The sequence below is a fragment of the Oncorhynchus nerka genome, linkage group LG15 (genome assembly GCF_034236695.1).
Source record: "Oncorhynchus nerka isolate Pitt River linkage group LG15, Oner_Uvic_2.0, whole genome shotgun sequence".
Lineage (NCBI taxonomy): Eukaryota > Metazoa > Chordata > Actinopteri > Salmoniformes > Salmonidae > Oncorhynchus > Oncorhynchus nerka.
In genome coordinates this window covers 67,259,882-67,287,469 of record NC_088410.1, presented here as the reverse complement: position 1 = coordinate 67,287,469, position 27,588 = coordinate 67,259,882, and the positions used below count along the sequence as shown (strand labels likewise).

The 27,588-nt window shown below is 42.0% G+C and overlaps 2 protein-coding genes across 2 annotated transcripts in view; one reads left to right on the top strand and one right to left on the bottom strand.

The window, feature by feature from the left end:
* Positions 1 to 825: 825 nt before the first annotated feature.
* Positions 826 to 22,697, top strand: LOC115143169 (activin receptor type-1B-like). Its single transcript, XM_029683300.2, has 9 exons — positions 826 to 981; positions 16,280 to 16,525; positions 16,743 to 17,009; positions 17,254 to 17,484; positions 17,645 to 17,812; positions 18,219 to 18,375; positions 18,478 to 18,602; positions 18,820 to 18,950; positions 19,287 to 22,697. The coding sequence occupies exons 1-9, from the start codon at positions 891 to 893 to the stop codon at positions 19,410 to 19,412; spliced, it is 1,542 nt and encodes a 513-aa protein (XP_029539160.1). The 5' UTR covers positions 826 to 890; the 3' UTR covers positions 19,413 to 22,697.
* LOC115143168 (5'-AMP-activated protein kinase subunit gamma-1-like) overlaps positions 22,436 to 27,588 on the bottom strand; it is a 23,010-nt gene continuing 17,857 nt past the window's right edge. The window contains exons 3-13 of the mRNA XM_029683299.2: positions 26,342 to 26,442; positions 26,162 to 26,243; positions 25,978 to 26,036; positions 25,702 to 25,747; positions 25,557 to 25,611; positions 25,278 to 25,404; positions 24,847 to 25,012; positions 24,702 to 24,739; positions 24,396 to 24,542; positions 24,055 to 24,160; positions 22,436 to 23,878 (exon numbers count right to left, since the gene is read on the bottom strand). Of these exons, the coding sequence (XP_029539159.2) occupies positions 23,868 to 23,878; positions 24,055 to 24,160; positions 24,396 to 24,542; positions 24,702 to 24,739; positions 24,847 to 25,012; positions 25,278 to 25,404; positions 25,557 to 25,611; positions 25,702 to 25,747; positions 25,978 to 26,036; positions 26,162 to 26,243; positions 26,342 to 26,442 (938 nt within the window). The 3' untranslated portion in view covers positions 22,436 to 23,867. The remainder of the gene's footprint in view (positions 23,879 to 24,054; positions 24,161 to 24,395; positions 24,543 to 24,701; positions 24,740 to 24,846; positions 25,013 to 25,277; positions 25,405 to 25,556; positions 25,612 to 25,701; positions 25,748 to 25,977; positions 26,037 to 26,161; positions 26,244 to 26,341; positions 26,443 to 27,588) is intronic.

Genomic DNA, 27,588 nt, shown 5'->3' with positions numbered 1-27,588 from the left:
ATAAACACATGATCTCTATGATTTCTATTTGACACATAGAAGCTAAATATTTATATAATTTAATTATATTATACAATTTAATGAATTGCTAGTAGTTCATTACTCCAGTCGAAATGAAACGTTAGCTGAATTAAAATGTCAGTTACACTACTAGCTCCTCACTGGGAATAAAAAAAAAATCTGTCAAATTGCAGTTACCTTGCCTGCTAGATCAGTCAACTAAAGAGTAGCCTGTTTCTGATCTCATTGCTTTTTCAACTCGGAGAAAAAGCACAACACAGACAACAGCTGCCACTGTTCATATCTCCTGTGCTGGTCCTATACGCGAGCCTTTCAGAAGCTTTGCCTTCACACAGGTGGTGTCTGCGCGGTCCTAAATCCATCCCACTCATACCTACCAGACCGCTCTGAGGCGTCCGCATGGTCCTAAAGTGCCCCCCCAGATTCGTATCACAAGTGCAATGATAGGGCACACAAAAATGCAATTTCATGTGGGGGGGCCATGTCCCCCGTTCCCGTCCCCAGTGAAAGTTGCGCCCACCGTTCCCCATGGGTGGTATCATAGAGATCATGTAAGGTTCTATTATGTGTGTGGTACATGGTGTATAGCTACAAGGTTAAAGGCATATTCAATATGTAAACCACCTGATTTTAAAAGTTTACGTTTTAAGCCTTGACCAGATAATACAAACTTTACATTGTGCTTTCTAGAGGGCCTACCAACTTTATTTTATCGACATACTTCATAATAAGAACTAGTTAGCCGTTACTCCCCTTTAATTAAATCCTCCACCCACCCCCTTCAACGTGTCTGTCTGTCTGTTGTCTAACTGGAGCTGTGTGTTTTTGTCCGCTCCGCTGTCAATACCACACTACTAGCCCAAATATTAATGCAATGCAATGGGAATATAGCGATCATGGCTAAGAATCTAATTGTGTTAATTATTCTCGTCCTGGTTTGCATATTTGGAACTTATGATGGTAAGTGTAATGTTTTTCCGATTAAGTTTTTATTCCCGCCTGTGTGTATTTACTTGCACTGTTTGTGAATGAAATTTACATTGCTTAGTAATAGCACAACATGGCGCACGGATTTGGTATCAAGCAAGTCGAGTTAGCTAATTGAACCTGATTGTTTACGGCTAATAGTATTGCAATAGAGATGAAAATAAGAGAATCAGCTAGCTAGCTACCTACCTACACTGTTTGACGTTATGTTTAAATATGCTTTATTGCTTGAGAATAGCATAACGTTAGTTCTCTGGCCAGCTAGACGCTAATTGGATGGATACTTGGATCGCGTTAGTAAACATCTCAGACATAGCACCGTTTTTAGGATTTGGGATGAACAGCCAAGGTTGTCTACCAAGGACCTTCCACCATTCCTTGATACAATTCACAAGAATCCAAAAGCAGTGGTTTGACAAATTGCCTTGAGTCATTTAATCAAAGTTTAATTAATTTGCTGTATTCTCAAAAACGAATATGGAAATATTAGTTTATTTATTTATCATAAACTACCTCATAATATTCAATATCAAAGCATTTAAATGTGCTCACTCAGATTCCTCATCAAGTAAGGTATGAGTTCCTTATTCCCAAATTTGACTATGTTTTTGTCGTCATTTCCTGTGAAAATCTGTTTTTTAGCAGTTTATTTTGGTGTGTGTACTGTAAACTCTGCAAACAAGATAGCTAGTGTCGTGGTTTTAAAAGTGCAGCTCTAAACGCTTTTGCTGAGACTATAACACAATGGTTTAGCAAGCTGGTGTCTTGAGGCTGACCTATTTAGCTTCGAAGAGCTGGAGTACATTGCGAAACGGGCCATTGTGTGTTGTTCTACCAATCAGCTTGAGTTAAATGTATATTTTATCCAGTAATGATAAACTATGAAAAGCATAAATGAGTAAACAGAACTCGGCCTCAGTTCTCCCTCTCCATGGCCTTTAGCGTGTTTCGTACATGTAGAGAGAAGAGGCTTCAAGGTCTATAGACACTCAGTCCTAGTCTCTTTAAAAAAAAGCCCTTGATCGTGAACTCCTAATTTTTGAATAACATGGATGATATGATTGGGCGCCTGTGGCTTCAAAAGAGTGTCCAACAGTGTAAATACAGATTGCATGTATATGGCCCTTTTTCTCTGGGCAGGGCAGGGGGCTTGGTGGTATCCATGTGTGGAGATTAAAAATGCCCAAACAATGGAGTAATGGAGATTTTCCAGTTTCTTATCTAATCTACTGGAATGAATGGTGATAAAAGCCTGGACTAAATTATCACAGCTTCTCTTTACAACTGTGATTTATTGTGAAAGTCTCAGCCTATTTCAACTTTTTTTAAATCCTGTTTCGTTCTGTGGGCCTATTTGATTGCTCTTCTCAACTTTTGTCACTTAGCCTAATATATCCATTTAAACATATCCTTTTCTATACGCTTTATCTGTTGAGTCTGCAAAGTTAAGTAACTAACTTTAGGATGATCTAGTTTACCATTATGAGTTGGATAAACCCATTGTTGATGTGATATAATGACATTAGGCATATTTTTCTCCATGCCTTCTCTGGAAAATAATTTAACTCTGTGGAAGGTTATGCCCCATACACATCGTGATGTATTTCATTATACTATACGTCATCTTCACGCAATCTCATTCAGCTACTACTGGACAGAGAGCATAGGGTTTCACAATGAGACAAAATGGAGGAGAGCCTAGTTTCTTGTCAGAGATCGCATTTATTTTGGGACATTGCAAAATATGACCTTTAAATTCAAGACAGAAGAAACATTGTTTCAGGTGATAATAAAACATGTTTTGTTTAGTTAGTTTTTCCTCAACTTGTTTATCTAATTTTCTAGCAAGTCAAGCTAGTTTACAGAGTAGCTAGCTAAAGAGCTGCAAGACTAGAGGTGTGTTCGTAAATTCAATCTGGAGTGCCCGAGTGCGCACAGGGCGTTTGTAAATTCAGAGGTTGACAGTTCGTAAATTCAGAACATTTCGCTGTTGGAGCGTTTAGAGTGCACACTGGACGCTCTGGCCGAGAAGTAGGTTTGATCCGTGTTCTGACCTCACAACGGCATTAAAGCACCCAAGCTAACGTTGTCAGTTTGTAAATAGTCAATCTGGCAACGCTCTGAATTTACGAACGACCAGAGCGCACTCTTTGTCACTCCAAAGTGACCAGAGCTGGTTAGGCTGTTTTCATGTTATCCAGAGCATTGGTGGTTGTAACTGTGCTGCTGGAAACAATTTGCATTAAGCTTTTTTTTCAGATGTTTACTGACACCGTCCATATTCAATGGGTGTTGAGCGTTCGTAAATTAATCAGTTATTCTGCGCTCTGGCACACTCAGACGAGAGTGCTCTGAAATCCGAGTAGATAGCCAGAGTGAATTTACGAACGCACCCTAGGTTGAAGATACTGTCGCTAGCGACCTCAACCTAATAATCATCATCAAAAACAAATGTAATTACCATCACAAACTAAAACGTGAGGCAACAGTCATATAATGTGTATTATTTAACTTGACTATTCCAATAGGCCTATCCATTCCTATAAGTGAGTACTAATTGTTTAAATTCATTGCCTAAAACCACATTTTCATCTTGTTCTGTGGTTTGGTAACTTCCTGTTCTATTGACATACTCTGGCGACACTAAATACGATGCAAAGTTTGGAAACATTTTAAGTATATGGCATCCGTTTCGCCACAGAGCCTTACACTGCAAGGGGGAGCTGTGATACCACTCCAAGAATCTTTTTTTTTTTAAATCACCGTCTAGCAGGAACAGTGGTCAGAACCTGGTAATTTCAGAATGTAGGATTGGATATAAACCTAACAATGTCAATTACTAATTCCTCTGAACAAGGGGAAAAATTCACTAGGAATAAATACTAGAAACAATACTCCAAGCCGCAGCTCCATAATGATTGGTGTGGGTGGCTTTTGACCATTTATTTGGAATCCCCATGTCTTATCCATTAACCAGGTTTCCATCCAACATTTCTTTAGCCAGTAAAGTACATGTCGCATCAAAAAATGTATGACTGGCCTAATGGTAAACTTTCCAAATGTCTACTGTATTTTGTTTTGACGACAAGGTGAGGTATTTTTGTATCAATAAAATTAATTATGAGAGAAATGTCGGTGGAAAAGCTTTTATGCTCAAATATTGAAATAATAACAATCATATCGAAATAAAATTGTAGGCATGCGAAAAACGTGTGGACCTACCACTACAACTTGTTGGAAATGGATGCAGTTTATTAGGCTGCAGATGAAACTCTGGGCCAATACCAGAGTGGGCACACTCACTTTATAACAAAACAATTTTTTTGTGAGAAAAACATGAAAATATGATGGAAACCCATTTAACCGCAAAAGGTATTTATGTGCACTGGGTCATCACGCAAAGCCTTTTATCCTCAAGTCAATTAGATGGAAACGCATTTCCGGTGGGAAATTGTCACGTGAAAATCTGTCACCAATTTGATGGAAACCTAGCTATTGTTAAAAATGCTTTGGGTCCAAATCAGATATTATGTACAATATTTATTGAATGTTATGAGTCCTATAATTTCAAATTACCAATTTGGGTCCAATCAATTATCTTAATTCCTCAAATCAAGTTATATTTCAACAAAATAATGTTGCAGGAATGCTAATCTTATCTGTTTCTAACTACAGAAACAATTTCAGAACAATCTGAAATGGAGAGGCCTCCCGAGTGGCGCAGTGGTTTATCAAATCAAATGTATTTGTCACATACACATGGTTAGCAGATGGATATAGGGGGTGCTCTTTTAATTTATGGATAAAAAAACGTTCCCATTTTAAACAAGATATTTTGTCACGAAAAGATGCTCGACTATGCATATAATTGACAGCTTTGGAAAGAAAACACTCTGACGTTTCCAAAACTGCAAAGATATTGTCTGTGAGTGCCACAGAACTAATGCTACAGGCGAAATCAAGATGAAACTTCAAACAGGAAGTGAGCCAGATTTTTGAGGCGCCAGGAACGAGCCTACACTTTCTGTCGTTTCCCCAAGGTGTCTGCAGCATTGTGACGTATTTGTAGGCATATCATTGGAAGATTGACCATAAGAGACTACATTTACCAGGTGTCCGCCTGGTGTCCTCCGTCAAAATTGGTGCGTAATCTCCAGCTGCATGTATTTTCCCATGTGGGCACACTGCCACGAATGACTTGTCATCGAATAGATATGTGAAAAACACCTTGAGGATTGATTCTAAACAACGTTTGCCATGTTTCTGTCGATATTATGGAGTTAATTTGGAAAAAAAGTTTGGCGTTTTGATGACTGAATTTTCGGGGGGTTTTTCTCAGCTAAACGTGATGAACAAAACGGAGCGATTTCTCCTACACAAATAATATTTTTGGAAAAACTGAACATTTGCTTGAGAGCCAATATATTTATTTCATTTCATTTGCGATTTTCATGAATAGTTAACGTTGCGTTATGCTAATGAGCTTGAGGCTATACTTATAAGATCTCAAGGCCATCAGACTGTTAAACAGCCACCACTAACATTGAGTGATCCCGGATACGGGATTGCTCGTCGCAACAGGTTAATGCGAGTGTTGCGAAATGCTTGTGCTTCTAGTTCCGAAAATGCAGTAATAACCAACGAGTAATCTAACCTAACAATTCCAAAACTACTACCTTATACACACAAGTGTAAAGGGATAAAGAATATGTACATAAAGATATATGAATGAGTGATGGTACAGAACGGCATAGGCAAGATGCAGGAGATGGTATCGAGTACAGTATATACATATGAGATGAGTAATGTAGGGCATGTAAACATTATATTAAGTAGCATTGTTTAAAGTGGCTAGTGATATATTTTACATCAATTCCCATTATTAAAGTGGCTGGAGTTGAGTCTGTGTTGGCAGCAGCCACTCAATGTTAGTGGTGGCTGTTTAACAGTCTGATGGCCTTGAGATAGAAGCTGTTTTTCAGTCTCTCGGTCCCTGCTTTGATGCACCTGTACTGACCTCGCCTTCTGGATGATAGCGGGGTGAACAGGCAGTGGCTCGGGTGGTTGTTGTCCTTGATGATCTTTATGGCCTTCCTGTGACATCGGGTGGTGTAGGTGTCCTGGAGGGCAGGTAGTTTGCCCCCGGTGATGCATTGTGCAGACCTCACTACCCTCTGGAGAGCCTTACGGTTGTGGGCGGAGCAGTTGCCGTACCAGGCAGTGATACAGCCTGACAGGATGCTCTCGATTGTGCATCTGTAGAAGTTTGTAAGTGCTTTTGGTGACAAGCCTAATTTCTTCAGCCTCCTGAGGTTGAAGAGGCGCTGCAGCGCCTTTTTCATGATGCTGTCTGTGTGGGTGGACCAATTCAGTTTGTCTGTGATGTGTATGCCGAGGAACTTAAAACTTACTACCCTCTCCACTACTGTCCCATCGATGTGGATAGGGGGGTGTTCCCTCTGCTGTTTCCTGAAGTCCACAATCATCTTCTTTAGTTTTGTTGATGTTGAGTGTGAGGTTATTTTCCTGACACCACACTCCGAGGGCCCTCACCTCCTCCCTGTAGGCAGTCTCGTCGTTGTTGGTAATCAAGCCTACCACTGTAGTGTCGTCCGCAAACTTGATGATTGAGTTGGAGGCGTGCATGGCCACGCAGTCGTGGGTGAACAGGGAGTACAGGAGAGGGCTCAGAACGCACCCTTGTGGGGCCCCAGTGTTGAGGATCAGCGGGGTGGAGATGTTGTTACCTACCCTCATCACCTGGGGGCGGCCCGTCAGGAAGTCCAGTACCCAGTGTTTAAGGCACTGCATCGCAGCGCTTGAGGTGTCACTACAGACCCGCGTTCGATTCCTGGCTATGTCACTGCCGGCCGTGACCAGAAGACCCGTGAAGCGGCTCACAATTGGCCCTGCGTCGTCTGGGTTAGGGGAGCTGGACGACGTTTCCTCCGACAAATTCATGCGTGGCTTTCGTCCTTGGCCCCTCCCGAGTCCGTAGGGGAGTTGCAGTGATGGGGACAAGACTGTAACTACAAATTGGATATCACAAAATTGTGGAGAAAAGGGGTAAAACAAATTATAATTTTAAAAAAACATCTGAAATGGTGGGTGTCTATCTTTCTTGGGCTTTTTTTTTTTACCCCCTTTCTCCCCAATTTCATGGTATCCAATTGTAAGTAATTACTATCTTGTCTCATCGCTACAACTCCCGTACGGGCTCGGGAGAGACGAAGTTCGAAAGCCATGCGTCCTCCGAAACACAGCCCAACCAAGCTGCACTGCTTCTTAAAACAGTGCACATCAAACCCGGAAGCCAGCCACACCAATGTGTCGGAGGAAACACTGTGCACCTGGCGACCTTGGTTAGCGTGCACTGCACACGGCCCGCCACAGGAGTCGCTGGTGCTCCTAAATATTCAGGTGCATATTTGCGTAAAATGGTCACACTGCATTCAGAGCCTTGCTTTCATATCCATAATTATGAATTTTTGTGTATTACAGATCAGAGACCCATGATGGAATTCGTTACTGCAATTCTGTTACCGTGTGTAAATCCACTTCACTTAGCGTGTAGTTCAATAAACCAAAATATATATATTTTTCAAACTCAAGGTGTCTTGTCATTCAGTTGTAGGATGTTGATCACTCTTTTGTTTCTGAGAATGTTCCTGCCCAGCAAGAAATACAAACTTGTAGTGTATTCAAGGTTTAAAAAGACTTATAAAGTTTATAATTTCCACTTTAAAAAGTCAGACTTTATTTGCTGTAATGAACAATGTATCAACCACTGCAAAAAAATGTTCTGTTCCTGCATGATTATTTTCCAGGTGTAACAAACTGGCTGAAATGAAGATCCTACATCTGTAGCTGACACCCCATTCTTTCTGCAGACATCTTTGAATTTTAATTCGGAGCAGATAGGCCTATTTAACAGTTTTAAAAAAACAGTGGGCGAATTTACTGAAATGATGTTACCAAACTTTGCATCTGTACAGTTCTTCCAGTAAAAGTGATGTAAAATGTTCAGTGTAAATTGTTTAAAATAGTCACTGTAGTCATTAAAAGTAGTCAACAGAGTTGTATTTTTTTGTTTGCCATACATTTAAAGTGAAGTGTCCTTAGGCTACATCACAATGTACAAAGCAATACAATGTGCACAGGTAGCCTTTTTTCTCCTTCTCTCTACTGTACCCTTTTTCTCCTCTCTCCCTCCCCCACTCCCTTCACACAGCCCTGTCACCAAACAATACCTGTACTGTGCTTGACTTTAGTAACACGCCAAACCCCCGCTTTTAACAGTGTTTGCTCTGCCACACTATTTCTTCGACAGTCTTGACGCATCACAGCATTCTCTAAAAACGGAGAGAAAAAAAACAAGTTGCTGTTGAAAACATTTCCTCTCACTCACTTTACTTCTACACCACCTCCTTTCTCCCAAGTAAGGCCTAGCCTGTCTATGTAGACATTGTACGTTTACAGCCTATTTATTGTATATGTTTTACTATAGTGCCAGTGAATAACCTTGCCACACATTCAGCACAGGGCCACTTGACGTGTGTACTTGTGCGGTGTGTCTGTGTGTACTCAGATCTGCGCTCAGATCCGGTACAATAACGCAGATGCAGTTTGTGGTGTGTATTTTAAATCTCATCAAGGTCCTCCCATTTTATCTAAAATACTTGCATCTAGATTTATATAAGCCATATTTCCTTTTTAAAAGTGCTTTTAACTTAATGGCAAAAATAGATGTTATGAAACTTTCATCAAAAATTATACAAATTCAATAACAACATAAAATAACAACCTTCTTGAGTTCATGTGTGCTGGATCATGGCATGTGTGTGCGCAAAAAAGGTCTGTGACTGGATATCAAATGTCCAGAAGGTGCCATGGCACTGTCCAGCATTGTAATCACCCCAATGGTAAAATAATTGACAGGACCAGTCAAAAGTTCAGACACACCTACTCATTACAGGCTTTTTCATTCGTTTGACTATTTTCTACATTGTAGAATAATAGTGAAGACATCAAAACTATGAAATAACACATGGAATCATGTAGTAACTGAAAAAGTGCTAAACAAATCAAAATATACTTGAGATGACTGCTTTGCACACTCTTGGCATTCTCTCAACCAGATTCATGAGGTAGTCACCTGGAATGCATTTCAATTAACAGGTGTGCCTTGTTAAAAGTGAATTTGTGGAATTTCCTTCCTTCGTAATGTGTTTGAGACAATCAGTTGTTGTGACAAGGTAGGGGTGGTATACAGAAGATGGCCCTATTTGGTAAAAGACCAAGTCCATATTATGGCAAGAACAACTCAAATAAGCAAAGAGAAACGACAGTCCATCATTATTTTAAGACATGAAGGTCAGTCAATTTGGAAAGTTTTGTCATCAACTGTTCAGAAGAGACTGCGTGAATCAGGCCTTCATGGCCGAATTGCTGCAAAGAAACCACTACTAAAGGATACCAATAAGAAGAAACAGGAACAATTGACATTAGACCGGTGGAAATCTGTTCTTTGGTCTGATGAGTCCAAATGTGATATTTTTGCTTCCAACCGCCATGTCTTTGTGAGATGCAGAGTTGGTGAACGGATGTCTTTCGCATGTGTGGTTCCCATCGTGAAGTATGGAGGAGGAGGTGCGACTGTGTGGGGGTGCTTTGCTGGTGACACTGATTTATTTAGAATTCAAGGCACACTTAACCTGCATGGCTACCACAGCATTCTTGCAGCGATATACCCTCCCATCTGGTTTGTTTTAGTGGAACTATCATTTGTTTTTCAATAGGACAATGACCCAACACACCTCCAGGCTGTGTAAGGGCTATTTGACCAAGAAGGAGAGTGATGGAGGGCTGCATCAGATGACCTGGCCTCCACAATCACCTGACCTCAACCCAAATGAGATTGTTTGAGATGAGTTGGACAACAAGTGCTCAGCATATGTGGGAACACCTTCAAGACTGTTGGAAAAGCATACCAGCTGCAGCTGGTTGAGAGAATGTAATGAGTGTGCAAAGCTGTCATCAAGGCAAAGGGTGGCTACTTTGAAGAATCTCACATATAAAATATATTTTGATTTGTTTAACACTTTTTGGTTACTAGATGTATTTCATGGTTTTGATGTCTTTTAATCTTATTCTACATTGTAGAAAACACTAACAATAAAGAAAAACCCTTGAATGTGTAGGTGTGTCAACTTTTGACTGGTACTGTACATAGATTGCCTTTCTTATGGGTCTATTTTAAGTCATATTTAGGCTAACTCATATTTCTGCCTTTTGAAATGTACACATTGGGGTCGATTTGATGTGTAAGATAACAAAATATATATATAATAGGCTCCACCCCTAAGCATTAATCTAGTGATATCATTTTACAGTGTGTGTGTGTGTGTAGTCTGTATGAGTCAATGCCACAGATGTCATTAAGACATGTTTTTTCCCCTTCTGACGTGGGAATACTCCCACAGCATAGTAGCTGAAACTGAAAGACTCCTCAGACACAAACGGGCAGGTGCGTGTGTTAATTTCTAAACCACACCAAATAAAAGCCCCCAAATAAATGATTACTTCGCTCAAGCCCAGGGGAAGCTTTAAACCACAGCTGTTCTTGTGCCAAGGTTGGGAGGTGAAAGGGTTTACTTTTTTTAAAGAATATTTTTAAAAATCCATGGCCTTTAATTTTGCATGTACGTGCCTGTTGATAAACCGCATCAGAGTAAGGAGGCTTAAAGGCAAACAGGATTGTGTGTGTGTGTGTGTGTGTGTGTGTGTGTGAAACAGTATGATTGAGATGTTTGATGAAGAGAGGTTACAGTGAGTGACCAACTCACGTTCCCTGGGTTTGTGATATTTGGAAAGGGAGAGAGATTTAGATAGAGGATGGGAAGGGAGGAGCTGGACAACAAGGGAGCTGGGCGAGGTAGTGAGATAAGAAAACGTAAGTCATGGGATTTGGGAAACAGCCATGTAATTACATTGAGAGGTGTGTATTCGTAAAATGCTTGCAGCATTATCTTCTACTACATGAGTCATTCAGCCATTGAAAGAGGTCTGTTTTTCCTTATCTCATTTCTATTAGTATTATCTATAACTGTATTATCGAATCTTCTGTAGTCACTCATTGATTTTTCAATGTTCTTTTCCCCTCCTCAAATTGAGACTATGCATCCTGTCTGAATTCCAAGGACAACTGTGTTAGGGAGTCCTTGGAGTATCGGAGGCCAGACTCCATTAGGCACTATAATTAGTTAGAATCCCCGAGCTGACAAGGTGAAAAATCCACCAATGTGCCCTTGAAATAGGACAAATATAAACACTCACCTAATAATAATAATAATTATCATATTAACTATCAGGTTTTACTGTCTGTTTAAAAATGGGAACTCTTTGAACAGACCTCGCTATGGCCTTGAATTGATCGACATGGAAACGTATTTTGTTCCAGCATAGCACTACATGTTCTCACCGATCTGATTTAGCATGTTTTCTAATACTAGAGTTTCTCCAGATTGTAGTCTTGCCTAAATGGTTAATCCAACATGTGAACGTAAACATGCCTCAAAACATTCTCACTGATTAAGTACTGTTTGAGAAATACACTGCCTGCTTAAGATCACTGAACCTGTGTCTAGAAAGCCAACTAGCTTTCGCTATAGAATCAGAAGACTGGGAGCCCAGATACAATAACAGAAGCACGCGCACACACACACACTTCATGTGTATCGATCGGAGTGGGATAGTCGGGGAGGTAGGGGGATGGGGTGAGTACAGTGGTGTTTTTTTTCTTTTTCTTCTTCTGCCTGGTGGCGTCTGGGTATCTTAATCAGTTATTCCCTGTCTGAGTGCTGCCTGCTTCGTGCAGAGCTCTTTCCCCCACCCTCGTCTCGAGTAACACCTCCAACCTCAACCCCAGTTTACAGAATGTCAGCAAGTAATAATCACCTATCATTTCTCACTACTTTACTGTAGCTATCCATGTTTTTGAACACTTATCTTCACAGGGTTCTAGTTGCACTTTTAATTAGGCTCCTATCAACATTAAGCCTATTAATCAATCTATTTGCAAAAGGACGAACCTTCTGGAAACCAAAAAGCTCATGTTTCTTTCATTCCTGCGAATGTGTGTTGTGTGGGAAATACAAATGCAACAGAGGATGTTCAATGTTAACATTGAAGTCATTTACAGACTATGATGGAAGAAAAAAAATATATCGGAATTTCACACCATGTCAGCCTCTGTGCCCAAATGAAATTAAATTATCCAAAATTTCACTGAGGCAGTCACTGTCTAGACTGGGTTAATGACAGCTGCAGCTGCTCACACAAGTCAACCCCCTCCTCTGTACAACCCACTACCACAAAAAAAGCCCTCGCCGCAGGGGTTTAAAACACATTGAACGCCCCTTCTCTGCCTTTACTTTTTTTTTTTTACTTCCTCTGTCCTAGTTTTCAGGACTAGGCTGCCTGGGACTAATCCCAAACCTCCAGTACAGACTACAAACTCCTAAAAAAAACTTTAGGGTTTCCCCCTTTCGTCTTATCACCCCTCCCTGTACACAGGAAGCTGACCCGGAGGATGGCTTATCCCAAAAACTACATTCTGGGTTCACTCCCCTACCCCCACAGATCTCAGCTCAGTCTGGGTTGGTCAAATTCCCTGTAATCGCCACACAAAGGGCCAATGTGATGTTGATTAAGGATTATGAAATTGTATGGGCAAAGTCCACTTCTGATTATAGTAACACTGTCAGTAGAACACCACTATTTAAAAGCAAGCTGTCTGCACTAAACAGAGACCTTTTGTCTTTGAACCTCAATTCTATCAAGTATGTCTACCATTATAGAGCCTGTATGTTGAGAGTATCAAATTACCCAGATGTCTGAGCTTTCTTGTGATGTCTGCAATGTGCAATAACTTGTAAAATTGCTTCTCATTCTCTGTGTGTGTGTGTCATTTCTGTGATCTGGTTCACCCAAAGTGACCTCACTGCCTGCTGTGCTGACCTTGCTGTCTGACAGACCTGTTTAAATCTCTCATACTCTCCATACAAAAGTACTGAACTGGGTTGATATTGTGTGATTTTTATCCAAAAACCTGTTTTCAGGCTAGGCGTTCTAGGTGAAATAGTTACGTGAGGTGCAGGTTATTAACAACAGTTTATGGCAGTGAAGGAAAGTCAGTCACAAAAGTAAGCTAGAAAATGGTAACTTACCTACATTTTTACTGCTCATCACTCAAATCTTTATATTTTCTCCTTAGCTAGCTAAATTAAATGAAGGCTCTGTCCTATTTAGAACGTTAGCTTGAACTAGCTAATGTTACTTGCTCTAGCTAGCTGGTTATGGAACTTGTGGACAATAGGCGAATTAGGAGAAGAGGAATCATAAAAATTGGTAGCAAGCTGGCCTTTTAAAACTGAACTGTATTCTTGTGAGAGATTAGAATCTTAGAAAGGGAAAGAGGTACTCAACATTGTATCTGTGCCATTATGGCATCTGTAATAGCATGGGCAACTCCATTAGAGCTATCTCCATTTTTAAAGTAGTACATTTTCTTATTCTTTTGATGTTTGGGAAAAAATGTAAAGCTAATATTTGTGATTTACCGCTACTTGCAATACTGGAGTCTTGAACCAAATCTCGTGTGTCACCAGTTGGCGGTGATATAGCTTAAAGCCATTTACAAACTAGGCAAACCAATATTAAAGAAAAATACAATTATCTTATCATTGGCTGATCACTCACAAGTTAGGAATCCCCACCTAGTTTACTACTTTAAAATAGTGGAAGCTCTCAATGTGAAATCAAATCAAACTTTATTTGTCACATGTGCCGAATACAACAAGTGTAGGCCTTACTGTGAAATGCTTATTTACAAGCCCTTAACCGTGCATTTCAAGAAGAGTTATGAAAATATTTACCAAATAAACTAAAGTAAAAAATAAAATTTTAAAAAAGATAATAATAATAAAGTAACACAATAACGAGGCTATATACAGGGGGTACCGGTACCGAGTCAATGTGGAGGCTATATACAGGGGGTACCGGTACCGAGTCAATGTGGAGGCTATATAAAGGGGGTACAATGTGGAGGCTATATAAAGGGGTACCGAGTCAATGTGGAGGCTATATACAGGGGGTACCGGTCAATGTGGAGGCTATATACAGAGTCAATGTGGAGGCTATATAAAGGGGGTACCGAGTCAATGTGGAGGCTATATACAGGGGTAGTCAATGTGGAGGCTATATACAGGGGGTACCGGTACCGAGTCAATGTGGAGGCTATATACAGGGGGTACCGGTACCGAGTCAGGTTAGTTGAGGTATTTTGTACATGTAGGTAGGGGTGAAGTGACTATGCATAGATAAACAGCGAGTAGCAGCAGTGTACAAAACAAATGGAGGGGAGGGGGAGGTCAAGGTAATAGTCCGGTGGCCATCTGATTAATTGTTTAGCAGTCTTATGGCTTGGGGGTAGAAGCTGTTAAGGAGCCTTTTGGACCTAGACTTGGCGCTCCGTTACCACTTGCCATGCGGTAGCAGAGAAAACAGTCTGACTCTCTGACAATTTTATGGGCTTTCCTCTGACACCGGCTATTATATAGGTCCTGGATTACAGGAAGCTTGGCCCCACTGGGCCGTACGCACTACCCTCTGTAGCGCCTTACGGTCAAATGCCGAGCAGTTGCCATACTGCTCGTCATCAGGTGCCAATGTAGAACGTTTTGAGGATCTGGGGACCCATGCCAAATCTTTTCAGTCTCCTGAGGGGGAAGTCGTGCCTTCTTCAGGACTGTCTTGGTGTGTTTGGACCATGATAGTTCTTTGGTGATGTGGACAGCAAGGAACTTTAAGACTCTCGACTCGCTCCACTACAGCCCCATTGATGTGAATGGGGGCCTGTTTGGCCCACCTTTTCCTGTAGACCACGATCAGCTCCTTTTTCTTGGTCACATTGAGGGAGAGGTTGTTGCCCTTGCACCACACTGCCCATGTCCATGCAAAGTCGAGTTATTTCCAAGTAGAGATCTCTATCCATCTCTGGAATGGCTATAATTGTTTCCCGGCCTGCCGCTGAACGTGTCTTTTTGAAACGGCCAGCTTTGGCACGCAGTTTGATTTACCTTTGATACTCTATTTCCAGGATGAACCACCTCTGTAGGGTAGGGGTGTTGTGCTGTCTTGTTGTACTCTTGTGATGTTAAAAACACCATTAGCTAATAGGGTCGATTTTGTGACCGTTTTGGGTTAAAAACATGTTTGTCCCCATCTGGAATGGTTTCAAACAACACACTTTTCTGCGTCTGCTTAGTTTTGTGAAATTATGCCATTTGGGGCATGGTAAATAATTGAAACATTTCTAAGAGGTATAGTTCAAAAGATTGTTAAAGGATCATCAAACTAAAGGGTTGTTTACCTCTTCAACGACTAGAGATTTGTACAATGTCAACTTAGTCCTAGTCCCTGCGACCTAAAATACTGAAGATGTTGAATCACTCTCTGGAGCCTTCTCTATCCTGATGGAGCATGCTACCAGCTTTATCAAAAGGAGATATATTTCTCTTTAAAATCTCGGGCTATTTTCTAATAAACTCACTGGCTATTATTTCAACGTGTCCTTACAAAAAGTAGTGTTGACGTCTGTCTGATTCTTCTCCAAGAGAAAAGCTGAAATAGTTTGGTTATTCTCTGGGAAATGGTGTGGTTCAGTTGGAGGAAAAATGTAATAAACGCAGTGAATCTTTTTTTTTTCTGTAGTCCAATGCTTTATCTGACATGATCATAGGGAAAGTTGGTGTCAGTATAAAATAAATAGAGCCAGCACACTCAGAAGCTCCACCACAAACAACATTTTGATCCAGCAAGGATCTTCATCAGGTCATCCTTGCAGGATCGAAACGTTGTTTTGTGAACAAAGATACCTGCTGGAGCTGCTGATTGTACTGCCTCTGTTCATTTTATACCAACTTTCTTTGGCCCTGCACCCCGCTAAAGGATGTGCGTTTGATCACGCTGGACTAAGTTGGTGCCAGGGAAATGTAATCGTCAAAGGGCCCCTGTGTGGTACTGCTGCTGTCGATGAGCGCCCTCTGCTGTATATATACTTGCATCTCATACAGTGGAGGGAAATTGTCATGAAATGTTTTTTATGTGGCAGTGCCAGCACAAATTCTTATGACATTACAGCTTTGAGCATGTTTTGAGTTTATCCAAACCATTATTCTAAAATATTGAAATAATCTCTCTCTCTGTACAGCTTTGTGGTGTAACTGCACCACAGCCCAGTGTGAGAAGACTGGCTCCCAGTGTGAGACAGACGGGGCCTGCATGGCCTCCACGTCCTTCATCAATGGGCTGGAGCAGCACATCCGTATCTGCATCACCCGGGACAAGCTGGTACCCCCGGGCCAGCCCTTCTACTGCCTGAGCGCTGAGGGCCTCCTCTACACACACTGCTGCTACACTAACTACTGCAACAGCCTCGACCTCAAAGTAACCTCTGGTGAGTGTCTCGACCTCGACCATGGAATATAAGCTGTATACCGCCACACACAAGCACATGTCCCAGGTTGCACACCTCACGTTACGAACCACAGGGCTAGGATGTCTGCTACAATAGAGGACAAGGGTCTCAAAACACAGTTCAGTGAATTGTGTTATGTTCACTCATGAAATGTGAAATATGTATTTAGTCTGATTCTTTCTCTTCCCTCTCTCAGTGACGTCTCGGCCGGGCCTGGGGGGTGTTTTTGGCCCTGATGGTAAATGGGGTCCAGTGGAGCTGGTAGCAGTGGTCGCAGGGCCCGTCTGCCTGCTGTGTGTGCTGCTAATCATGGGTGTGTTCCTGTTCCAGTACCACCAGCAAGCCTACAGCCACAGGCAGAGGCTGGAGGTGGAGGACCCCTCCTGTGACCATCTCTACATGGCCAAGGACAAGACCCTGCAGGACCTCATTTACGACATGTCCACCTCTGGATCAGGCTCCGGTCAGTACAGCCACACTAGGGCTCTGATCAATTCAAGCAGTCACAAAACAGGGAAAAAAAGAGATTAGTGACTGTAGCTTTAATAATGTCTTCCATAGAAGAAAACAAAATGCATAGGGGGAAATGTGGTTGATATTAGGCACGTGTCACAATGTGATTGTCTAACTGTATAGTCCTCTTTCTTTTTTACCTTGTCTCTGTGTCCCATATGCCTTGGTCCTCTTCGTCCTGTGTCTCTCTGCAGGCCTCCCTCTGTTTGTCCAGCGAACAGTGGCCAGGACCATCGTGCTGCAGGAGATTATAGGAAAAGGGCGTTTCGGGGAAGTGTGGCGCGGCCGCTGGAGAGGAGGAGACGTGGCGGTGAAGATCTTTTCGTCCAGAGAGGAACGCTCCTGGTTCCGCGAGGCTGAGATCTACCAGACCATTATGCTGCGCCACGAAAACATCCTGGGATTCATCGCCGCCGACAACAAAGGTAACAAAATACTGGCCGTCGTTCTATGACATCACAACAAATATTCCCCTTCGAAGAGCACTGCTTGTAGATTTCTGGTGTTCAGGTCAGTTTTTCGTATTAGGTGTAGGGTCTGAACATTGGTCTCTGAACGTATTGTCCAACAATCTTTCTGTCATAGATAATGGCACATGGACCCAGCTGTGGCTGGTGTCAGACTACCACGAGTATGGCTCTCTGTTTGACTACCTGAACCGTTACTCCATCACCATCGAGGGAATGATCAAACTGGCACTGTCTGCTGCCAGCGGCCTGGCACACCTGCACATGGAGATCCTGGGCACACAGGGTGAGGGTGTGCCTCTGGTAAATATAGGCCATGCTTCATAGCTGGTAGGAAACGCCAGCTCTCCCATTCAGCCTGGTCAGAGTCTGGGTTATGGATCTGCCCGGTATGACTTATACAGCAGCCCCTCTAAACTCAAGCATCTCTGTTGAGTGCACTGACTCAGACCAACAGAGATGTTCCTTGATAGGTCAATTATTGATGTCATTCTGGAAGAACATTTACGTTTTCGTCTACTGTAGTATGCAATGGTATATTGCAGATATCTATGATTGTTTGATTCAAATGAATTGGACAACATAAAACACACGTTTCACACGAACATGTTAATGATCAGTTACATGACTTCCATTGATTGTCAGGAATGCAGTAATTGTCAGGTAGGCTCACTCTCTCGGCCCTCCTCTAGGTAAGCCTGGTATTGCCCACCGGGACCTCAAGTCTAAGAACATCCTGGTGAAGAAAAACAGTACCTGTGCCATTGCTGACCTGGGGCTGGCCGTGCGCCATGAGTCCACCACCGACACCATAGACATCGCCCCCAACCAGAGAGTGGGCACAAAGAGGTGCAAACAAACACACGTCCTCAACCGTAAGAAGTACTTGGTTTCTCAACTTACAACCCTCATGCCACCCCAGCTTAATAAAACACACATTCTCTCTGTCAGGTACATGGCCCCTGAGGTTCTGGATGAGAGCATCAACATGAGGCATTTTGATTCGTTTAAGTGTGCAGACATCTACGCTCTGGGCCTGGTTTACTGGGAGATCGCACGCCGCTGCAACGCTGGAGGTCAGACAGGTTCCCCCTCAGCACACTCTGGCTGGTCCCAAATGGCACCCTATTCCCTATATAGTCAACTACTTTTGACCAGGGCCCATAGGTCTCCAAGTGGTAGTGCACTATATAAGGAGAATGGTGTTATTTGGGATGCATCTCTCTATCTCACTGTAGTTAAAAGTTTAATTCACAATTGATTAGAAACCTGACCTTTGACCTCTGCCCCGAGGTATCCATGAGGAGTACCAGCTACCGTACTTTGACCTGGTGCCCTCTGACCCCTCCATAGAGGAGATGAGGAAGCTGGTGTGTGACCAGAAGCTACGGCCCAACGTGCCCAACTGGTGGCAGAGCTACGAGGTAGGGACACATGGATATGCATGTTCATTTGAGGTCAATCAAACAATCCTATTATGAAAACACAGCTGTCACTCACTAATATGAAAGTGTCACTGGTTTCTTATCAGTATTACATTGTATGCTGGTGTATTTTAAATGAAGTATGTTTATTTGGCGAGCTTGTTCTCTGGGGATGCATTGGTGGTTTCGATAAGCTTATTTATCCTTGTGCATATGACTTCCTCTAACCTCATTTTCCTCATGTTCGCTCAACTGTTGGTCCAATTTTCCTGAGCTTTATATAACATAGATAAAGTACAATCTTCCTCTTTTCTCTCTCCCTCCCCGTCCCCCAAGACCCTGCGTGTGATGGGGAAGATCATGAGGGAGTGTTGGTACGCCAACGGAGCCGCCCGCCTCACCGCCCTGCGCATCAAGAAGACCCTGTCCCAGCTGAGTGTCCAGGAGGACATCAAAGTCTGAGAGGGCCCTATCCCAAAGACCTGAGGAGAGCACTGGTGACTCTGTCCTGCACTAAAAAAAATACTGAGAGAGATAGAGGGACAGTGTCTTTTCAAAGGAAAAAAAAAATTACATGACTCTCCTGACAGTTTTTTTTAAAGCCACCACCGCCTGAGTTGTGACAAACCCTACCTCGTCTATTCAGCCAAAACTACTGGCAACCCCTGTCCATCCCTTGCCCCCAACCTATCTCACCATTCTGACCCACAAACCTGTTCCTGCAGCCCCCTTCTCTGTTCTGTTCCTACTAAAATGACTGCAATTACTGATATTACTACTGCTCCCGATAATGCCCATGTTAATCTCAATGGCAGGATAAACACTGAGTGTACAAAACCATTAAGAACACCTTCCTAATATTGGGGTGGAACCCCCCCACCCCTTTCCCTAAGAACAGCCTCAATTCATGTTGACTCCATTGCTTTCCACAGCTGTGTCAAGTTGGCTGGATGTCCTTTGGGTGGTTGACCAGTATTGATACACACGGGATAAACCAGCAGCGTTGCAGTTCTTGACACACTCAAACCGGTGCACCTGGCACCTACTATCATACCCCATTCAAAGGCACTTAAATCCTTTGTCTTGCCCTTTCACCCGTTGAATGGCACACATACACAATCCATGGCTCAAGGCTTAAACATCCGTCTTTAACCTGTCTCCTCCCCTTCATCTACACTAATTGAAGTGACATCAATAAGGGATCATATCTTTCACCTGGATTCAGCTGGTCAGTCTGTCGTGGAAAGACAATGTTTTGTACACTCAGTGTACACTCTGTATAAAACTGTAGTTAGAGGATGTGTGTAATTTAATTTGATACAATATTTTTTATTCGATTCACAAGTACCTATACATTTGTATTTGTTTGCCTTTATATTGTATTGATGCTATGTTGAATCACTGATGGCAGAGGTCTGTTTTTCAATTGTTTTCTTTTGTCAGGGAGTGTGTGTGTGTATAGGGGGAAGATGAGGTCCGTCTTTGAATACTGTATACTGATCTCTCCGTTGTATGTACATACACACTGAGAAATTGATTTTAAAATCCATGAAGACCAAGTCTTCCTTATTTATGTGGGCATGTTATGTATCATTTATGGTAGCAGTGGTCTGTGAGTCACAGAGATCAGGTTACCAGAACATAGGTTTACAGCAACCAATGTTTTGTAACTCCTATTGCCTACTTAGAGGCAGGAATGGTCCATACAAACACCCGGCTCTATGGTATATCATGACGACGGACTGTATAGCCATTTTGTGTGTATGTGTGCACGCGCGCACACACAGACGCTCTAATGACGGGTTGCTGTTATGAATTCGATTTTATTTTGAGTTTCATTTGACAACAGTTTAACACTGGTAACTGTTCTTGCATGGGAGACAACGGGAGGGGCTTATTTGTGCTGTCAATCATCCACTGACAAACCAATGGAATATCTCCAAAGCAAAACTACTGTACACTGTCATTGAAAGCGCATACTGAGTCCCTCCAATTTGATGTCTCACATTACTATAGAACAGTATTTGAGTCAATAGTCCGTATTCTTCAATTCTACTCAACCTATTTTACATCCTTGATATGCAAATTGTAAATAGTTTGTATAATTTACCTCATGTCAAATCATATTACCAAATGTTATTTTCAGGAAAACTATGTACTGTTAAAATTGTAGCTTTTTGTTTTGTTGACCACTTACTCAAAAGGTACTGCGGACTTAGTCTCTTTCCTTGTGTTCTTAATCCTGCCAGTTTGCTGTGAGTTCCTAGAAAATGCTCTGCAGGGCCCATGTGTGCACTACTAACTCCACAGCATCGCAACTAAACCGTTCAAGTTCAACACCCCTCACTGTTTTACTGCAGATTATACCAGTGAATGCAGTGTGTTTAATATGTTCAGTAAGCATTTTAATCACAGTTCCTCAGTGATAGGTAAATACCTCTCCCAGATTTCACATTTTCAGAAAGCTAAGTAGAGTGAGGATTCATCAGACCCTCTGTAAAGGGTGCTTATTCAGTATGGCTATAGCACATACAGGCAGGGGTTGAACCTTTGAAAAATGAAATACTACTGATACTTATGACTGCTGTTCCACAGGAAATACTGTATGTATGCCCTGTATGTATTTATGCGTTAGTTAATGACCATGTCATGCTGACCTGTACTGTATTTTTTAAAATATAGTTCTTGGGAGATGTTTAAGAACATGTGTACATGTTCTTCCTGAAAATGTGGTTGTTTATGGCTGTGAGTGGGAGGCAGGACCTGTGTGTTTGTCTGCATACTGTTAGACAATCTTACCACACATCCGCCTATCTTTGGTCAGGGAGTGATCCTATGCAAATGTCATAGGCCATGGTTGGGATGTGTCTATGGCCTTGTTTTGAGCACACACTGTTAAGGGGTGGTATGACATGTTGTATTGTTTAATGTAGCACTGAATTATGAACACCCAGGTCTCTATCCAGACATCTGGACTAAAACCATTAACCTTCTCAGGACTAGTTTCCAATCATGCATATAGCCTAGAGTAATAATACAACCGTTTTCCTAAGTTTTGTGTTTATTTTACTCACATACCAGTGTGTACATCTAATGCAAAAACTATTTCCATTAGTGCCTTTTGATGTGTCCTCCAATGCAACCTTTCTACCCCTCATTCAAATCAGAACAAAGGTCTAGCCCCTGATCCATGGTCATCCCATTGCCCTAAGTTATTGTATCACATCCTGCTCTTCCCACAACCGCCAGCTGACCTACAACCTTACTGCTCCACCAAAACACATTAAAAAGTACATTTTTTAAAAACTTTAACTAGGCAAGTCAGTTAAGAACAAATTCTTATTTTCAATGATGGCCTAGTGGGTTAACTGCCTGTTCAGGGGCAGAACGACAGATTTGGGGTTTGAACTTGCAACCTTCCAGTTACTAGTCCAACGCTCTAACCACTAGGCTACCCTGCCGCCCCAAAACGAATTACAGGAAACTGCAGAAAATCAATATTTATTGCTCATGCATTAAATTACAGTTCACTTGAGGAAGGGAAAAAAATCATTTAAATACGTGTACACATCTTATTCATACCTTAAAACCAGTGAGCAAAAGTCAATTTTGAAATGTTGAACATGTACTGATTCAATGGCCCAAGAAACTCCCTTTCATACATGGTTTGCCCTCTGGGAACGTGAAAAGGAAAGTACAGGTAGTAATGAAAGGCTCAAATGGAATCCTATAAGGTAATGGAATAAAGTCACGGCAAAAAAGGGACTGTCCAAAATGTCAACTGCTTCACCGAATTACCCCCAACACAATCAGGATGAATATCTCAGAAGCTCTCGGATACATGCAATCAGAAGACAGGCAATTGTTCACAAGTGACTGAGTCCATGATCAATCCACACACTCACACTGCATGTTGAAAACTTTCAAAAAATAATTTCATCTAGCGCTAGAAGGATTGAGGAACACCGTTAAACAAACCCTAAAAACACAGACTCGTGTTACTGCCATAAAAATGTCTCCAGTCTTCTGGGTTTGACAATGTGTGTGTCAAATCAAACAAGGACACACTGAGCAAAATCATAACACTTAAATTCACATGACACTTTACAAACTGAAGAAAGAATAAGAAAACATTGTGAAATGTACGCTATGCCAAATAGCAAATCAGAAAAAACTCGTGATTACATAAGTCAGTGGTTGTGCATCAATATTAGAAATAAAATTAATTACAGCTACAGCAGTGCCAACTCGGACATGCCAGACTTCACCTACTGTAACCAAAACAGCGGAGTTGCTGTGGTAGCTTCCAGTACTAATATATATTGTTCCACTGTGACATACATGATCTTTTGATCCATGATTGGCTTGTTGTGCTTTATAGACTCCAGCCCTATAAGGATGATGGGGGAAAAGGAATGCTGCTCAGTTAAGGGACAGGGTGGAAAGTTTCCGACTCCTCTCTCCAGTGTCTACAGACCAAATGGGAGAGAACAGGTAGGGAATGGATCTGTCTGAGAAGTGGATAATTGATCCCCTTCACATAACTAGACATCATTCCTTCACTGTATCGGTCCATCACCTGCACCAATAGAGGAGGGACACTAGGTTGTGTTGGGCCGCTCAGAGTGGACAATGGACATACAGCTCCACTCCATTGGCCACTTCTGGTCCGGCTTCTTGTTTGGTTTTGGCTTGGTTTAAAGTGTCCCTATGTGTCTATATTGCTGAATTGAGAAAGTCAATGGGATTCACATTTTTGTGCAGAGAGAGAGATCCTCATGTTCAAGACGTACATTTGTACAGGAGGGGTTGTTGACAGATTCCTATCTTTCCCTCTCCCACGTCACTCCTATTTCTTCCTCTCCTCCAGGATCCTCCTCCTCATCTTTTTGGAGGAGGCTTCCCTTCATCACTCCCTCAAGCAGTTCCTGAAATACAAACACCAGATAAATCACTTTATTTCACCTTAAACTATTTAATTCCTTTAAAACCACAAAACAATTTTAAAACATTGCTTCCCAGGGACTGAGTTGAAACTTAATGACATTCACATCGTTTTCATTTGATTTATCAAGGTCAGTGCATAGCGCAGGTTTGTGTTTACCCTTGTCTCCGTCTCCATTAGTGAGCACCAGTGCCTGGAGGATGTCTGAGAGAGAGACGATACCCTTCACCACCTCCTGCTCATCAACCACCACCAGCCTGTGCACCTGAGAGAGAGGAGACAAATCATAGGTTACACAAACTAAAGGCTTTAGCAGTTGTTCCACCTTCAAGTAAGGTGATGTTGACTTAGCAATGGCAAGGTTAGATCTCAGCACCGGTGTATATATTACATTATAATTGTGTGTACTACTTGTATTGACCTTGACAAACTCCCAAGAAACTGTTTAAATTGTGGACCCAAACAGTAATAGAATGTGTATACACAGGTGTATCTCTCACCTCTGCCTCTACCAGTCTGTTTATGATGGACTCCAGTGTGTCGTGTGTGTTGCAGGTGAGCACTCCCTCAAAATACTGAGAGCGGTGCTGCAGGGCTTTGGTCACAGTCACATCCAGGTTGTTGTACGTCTTCTCTGCAGCTAGGTTCTGTGTGGGGGACATTATTACTTCTATATGCTGCTTGTTTTCAGTACTCTTTGCCTGTCTCTCAAACACCCACAATGAGCTAAAACAACCATTTTCTGCTGATCAGTGACTATACTGTTTAAATACGGCTCATTGGTAGCACAGCTGTCCAGTACTTACAATGACATCAAATTTGGAGTAAATGTCCACCACTCGTCCTGTGTGTTGAGAGAGAAAGACATGAGCACATGAATACTACATGCCATATCAGGGTCAGAAGTCATATTTAACCCTTCATTCAACAAACTGTCCCCCCCTTACTCACCATTGTCATCGACGACAGGCAGGGCAGACACTCTCTGCTCCACGAAGATGCCCAGTGCTGTGTAAAGAGGTGTGTCAGAACGCACCACTGCAATCTTATGGAATGTTCCGATGCCCAGTTCCTCTAGAGTCTGGCCTAAGAAAGCAGGTTTCGGCATCTCCGATATCTGGGAATAACACAAGGTTACACTAATATAAGTGGCTTGAAAAAAAAAAATCACACAAATTAAACAAAGTATATTACCTCACCACAATCAATAAACATTGGGGTGTGGATTTCATTAACAAGGCCTACAGACCTAGAACTGCACGTCTTAACTTCTCTCCTGCCGAGAAAGCAACCTTGAGATGTCAAGGAACAGCGGGTGATAAAACGTGGTGAGAGAGATGAACGGGGAGAGCGTGAGAAAGAGGATCACAAAAGAGACTCACAAAGAGCTTGAGGAACTTGAGGATCCTCTTGTGAGTGAGGATGTAGAGTGTGTTCCCTGTCAGAGGGTCGATCACAGGCAGTCTGTGGATCTTATGCTTCAGCAGAGACGACACGGCGTCATACAGACTGAAACAGGGAAGGAGAAAGGGGATATTAAAATACCTTTGTGACCATATCAGGGCCCTTTCAGACAAACAGTGCCAGTCAGTAACTGAATTGAGCTCTGGCTACATGGACCAACTGTCCAGTGACAACCCTCACCATGGCAGTAGACCTACCTTTCATTGGGGGATATGCTGACTAGGGGCTTGAAGGAGTCTTGAAGGTAGACTTCTATGATGAAGGATAACAGAATAGGCACTAGTTAGCCTTATGCCAGTAGATGATCAGTCATTAATTATTACAGTTACTAAATGCCCTTACCTCTCCACGTCTCTATCTTGTGCTCCTCCAGCTCATATATCTGCACCTGAAACATTAAAACAGGTGAAAATGCTGACTAACAGAGCAAGGGTAGTGAGAGGCATGAAGGTCAACTGTTCATTAGATATGATGTAAGTGCTGCAAATCACTTGTCGCACCTTTCCAACCTCCACCACCACTGATATGATTAAAATGTGAAATTGAGATAGGGAATGCTATAAACATTCAAACATAGAAACAGTGGAATACGAGGGCAGCCTGGAAGCTAGGCCTTACCAAAGGAGACTTATAGTAGCGATGGAGGATGTTGATGAAGTCTGTGATGGTCAGCATGCCTGCAGTGAGAGATCAGCAGGAGAACAGAGTCAACTCCACTCATTGTGCATTATTAAAAATAAAATACAAAAAATAAAACACCCCAAATCCCAGGCAACAGGTGACAATGGACAGTCTTTCTCACCTACAAAACACTGCTTCTTACAGTCCCAGAGTGGTGCTGCTCTCACCCCATTGGACACCAGAGCGAAAAATGCCTTCTTTACCTACGGAGAGATCAACCAAGTTATACACAAACACAAAGCAGCATCTTGGGTCTAGATTCATTTGACAGGAAAGAGTTAAAATCAGGATGTGGTCTTGCCTGCAGTGAAGTATCGAACACCACCAACTTGGAGCTGGTAGGGACCAAGTCATAGCACCGATGAGACTTCATAAACCGGGTGTAGACATTATAATCCGAGTCTGAGGAGAATGAGGACAAGAGGGAAACAATTCAATTTACTGTGCATTCATTATATACATTTCAATTGTCATATTTAGATTATTTTTTTTGGAGCTGCCTCAATAGATTCCAACATTTGTCACAATATAACATAACATTCCTTCCTACACAGGCAACATAATACTTTTTACGAACAAGTAAATACAATTTTAAAATTCATTAAAAAAGAGCAATCCACTCAAAACCAATAATTGCTATGATTCACATTCCTGAATAACTAATATATGAAAACAACATTTTTGGTGAACATAGGTTTTATTTTGTCGATATAATACAATTGGGGGCAACGTGAGAATCATTGGGGATATATATTACAGCTAAATCTACTACAAAACACACAATGCAGTGCTCTCTCTCTGGTCAAGCTGGAAAGCTAACAGCTACACACATAAAAAAAAAAATTGGGAGTCCCTGGTTTCCCTCGTGAGTGGGTGTTGCCTTGGCAACGACACTATCACAAACACAGTACAAGGAGGACTAGTCTGGGTATCAGTCTTTTTTAGCTAACATTCCACTCCTGTCATTTGCCAGAGAGACTGCCTTTAAGCAATTTCAACGTTCAATATGCAGCCGGATTTCCGGCGCAGTTGCTGATTGATAGTTGGAAACATTAATATTTTCCATAACAACGTTACGGAACATGGGGTGCTCACAAATTTGGCGCAATATAGAATTTGAAGAACAATAAACGATACTGTTACAATCTGCTGCAGTCATTCTCGTCAGAAGGCAGTGTCAATGGAAGATCATGTCGTTCAGAGTGGCTAGAAAGGCCTTTTTAATGTTATGCTAATTTCAGTTATATTAATTGTCCAGTCTCTCTTAAGTGATGGAGTCCAGACAGGCTACTTGAGGAAACATTCTGAATGGACATTAGAGAACTAGCGAATTCACACACCATAAAAAGGACTCAAAGCAACCAGCACGTCACAAACACACAAATCACTTTCTCCTAAAACGTATTCTAAACCTAGGCTCACCTCAAATCTTGGCTGTAGTCCATCAGAAAGTAGCCCTAGGCTACATTATAGCGTAATGCTATAACAGCCCGTTTCATTAAATAGGCCATGGCACTATACTTTTTTATTGCACATTTAATTAAAACT

Bases quoted from the DNA above. Each gene is read 5' to 3' on its own strand.
- LOC115143169 (XM_029683300.2), top strand. From the start codon at position 891: ATGCAATGCAATGGGAATATAGCGATCATGGCTAAGAATCTAATTGTG. The intron at 16,526-16,742 runs GTGAGTGTCTCG...TCCCTCTCTCAG, and splicing joins CGACCTCAAAGTAACCTCTG to TGACGTCTCGGCCGGGCCTG. The intron at 18,951-19,286 runs GTAGGGACACAT...CCGTCCCCCAAG, and splicing joins ACTGGTGGCAGAGCTACGAG to ACCCTGCGTGTGATGGGGAA.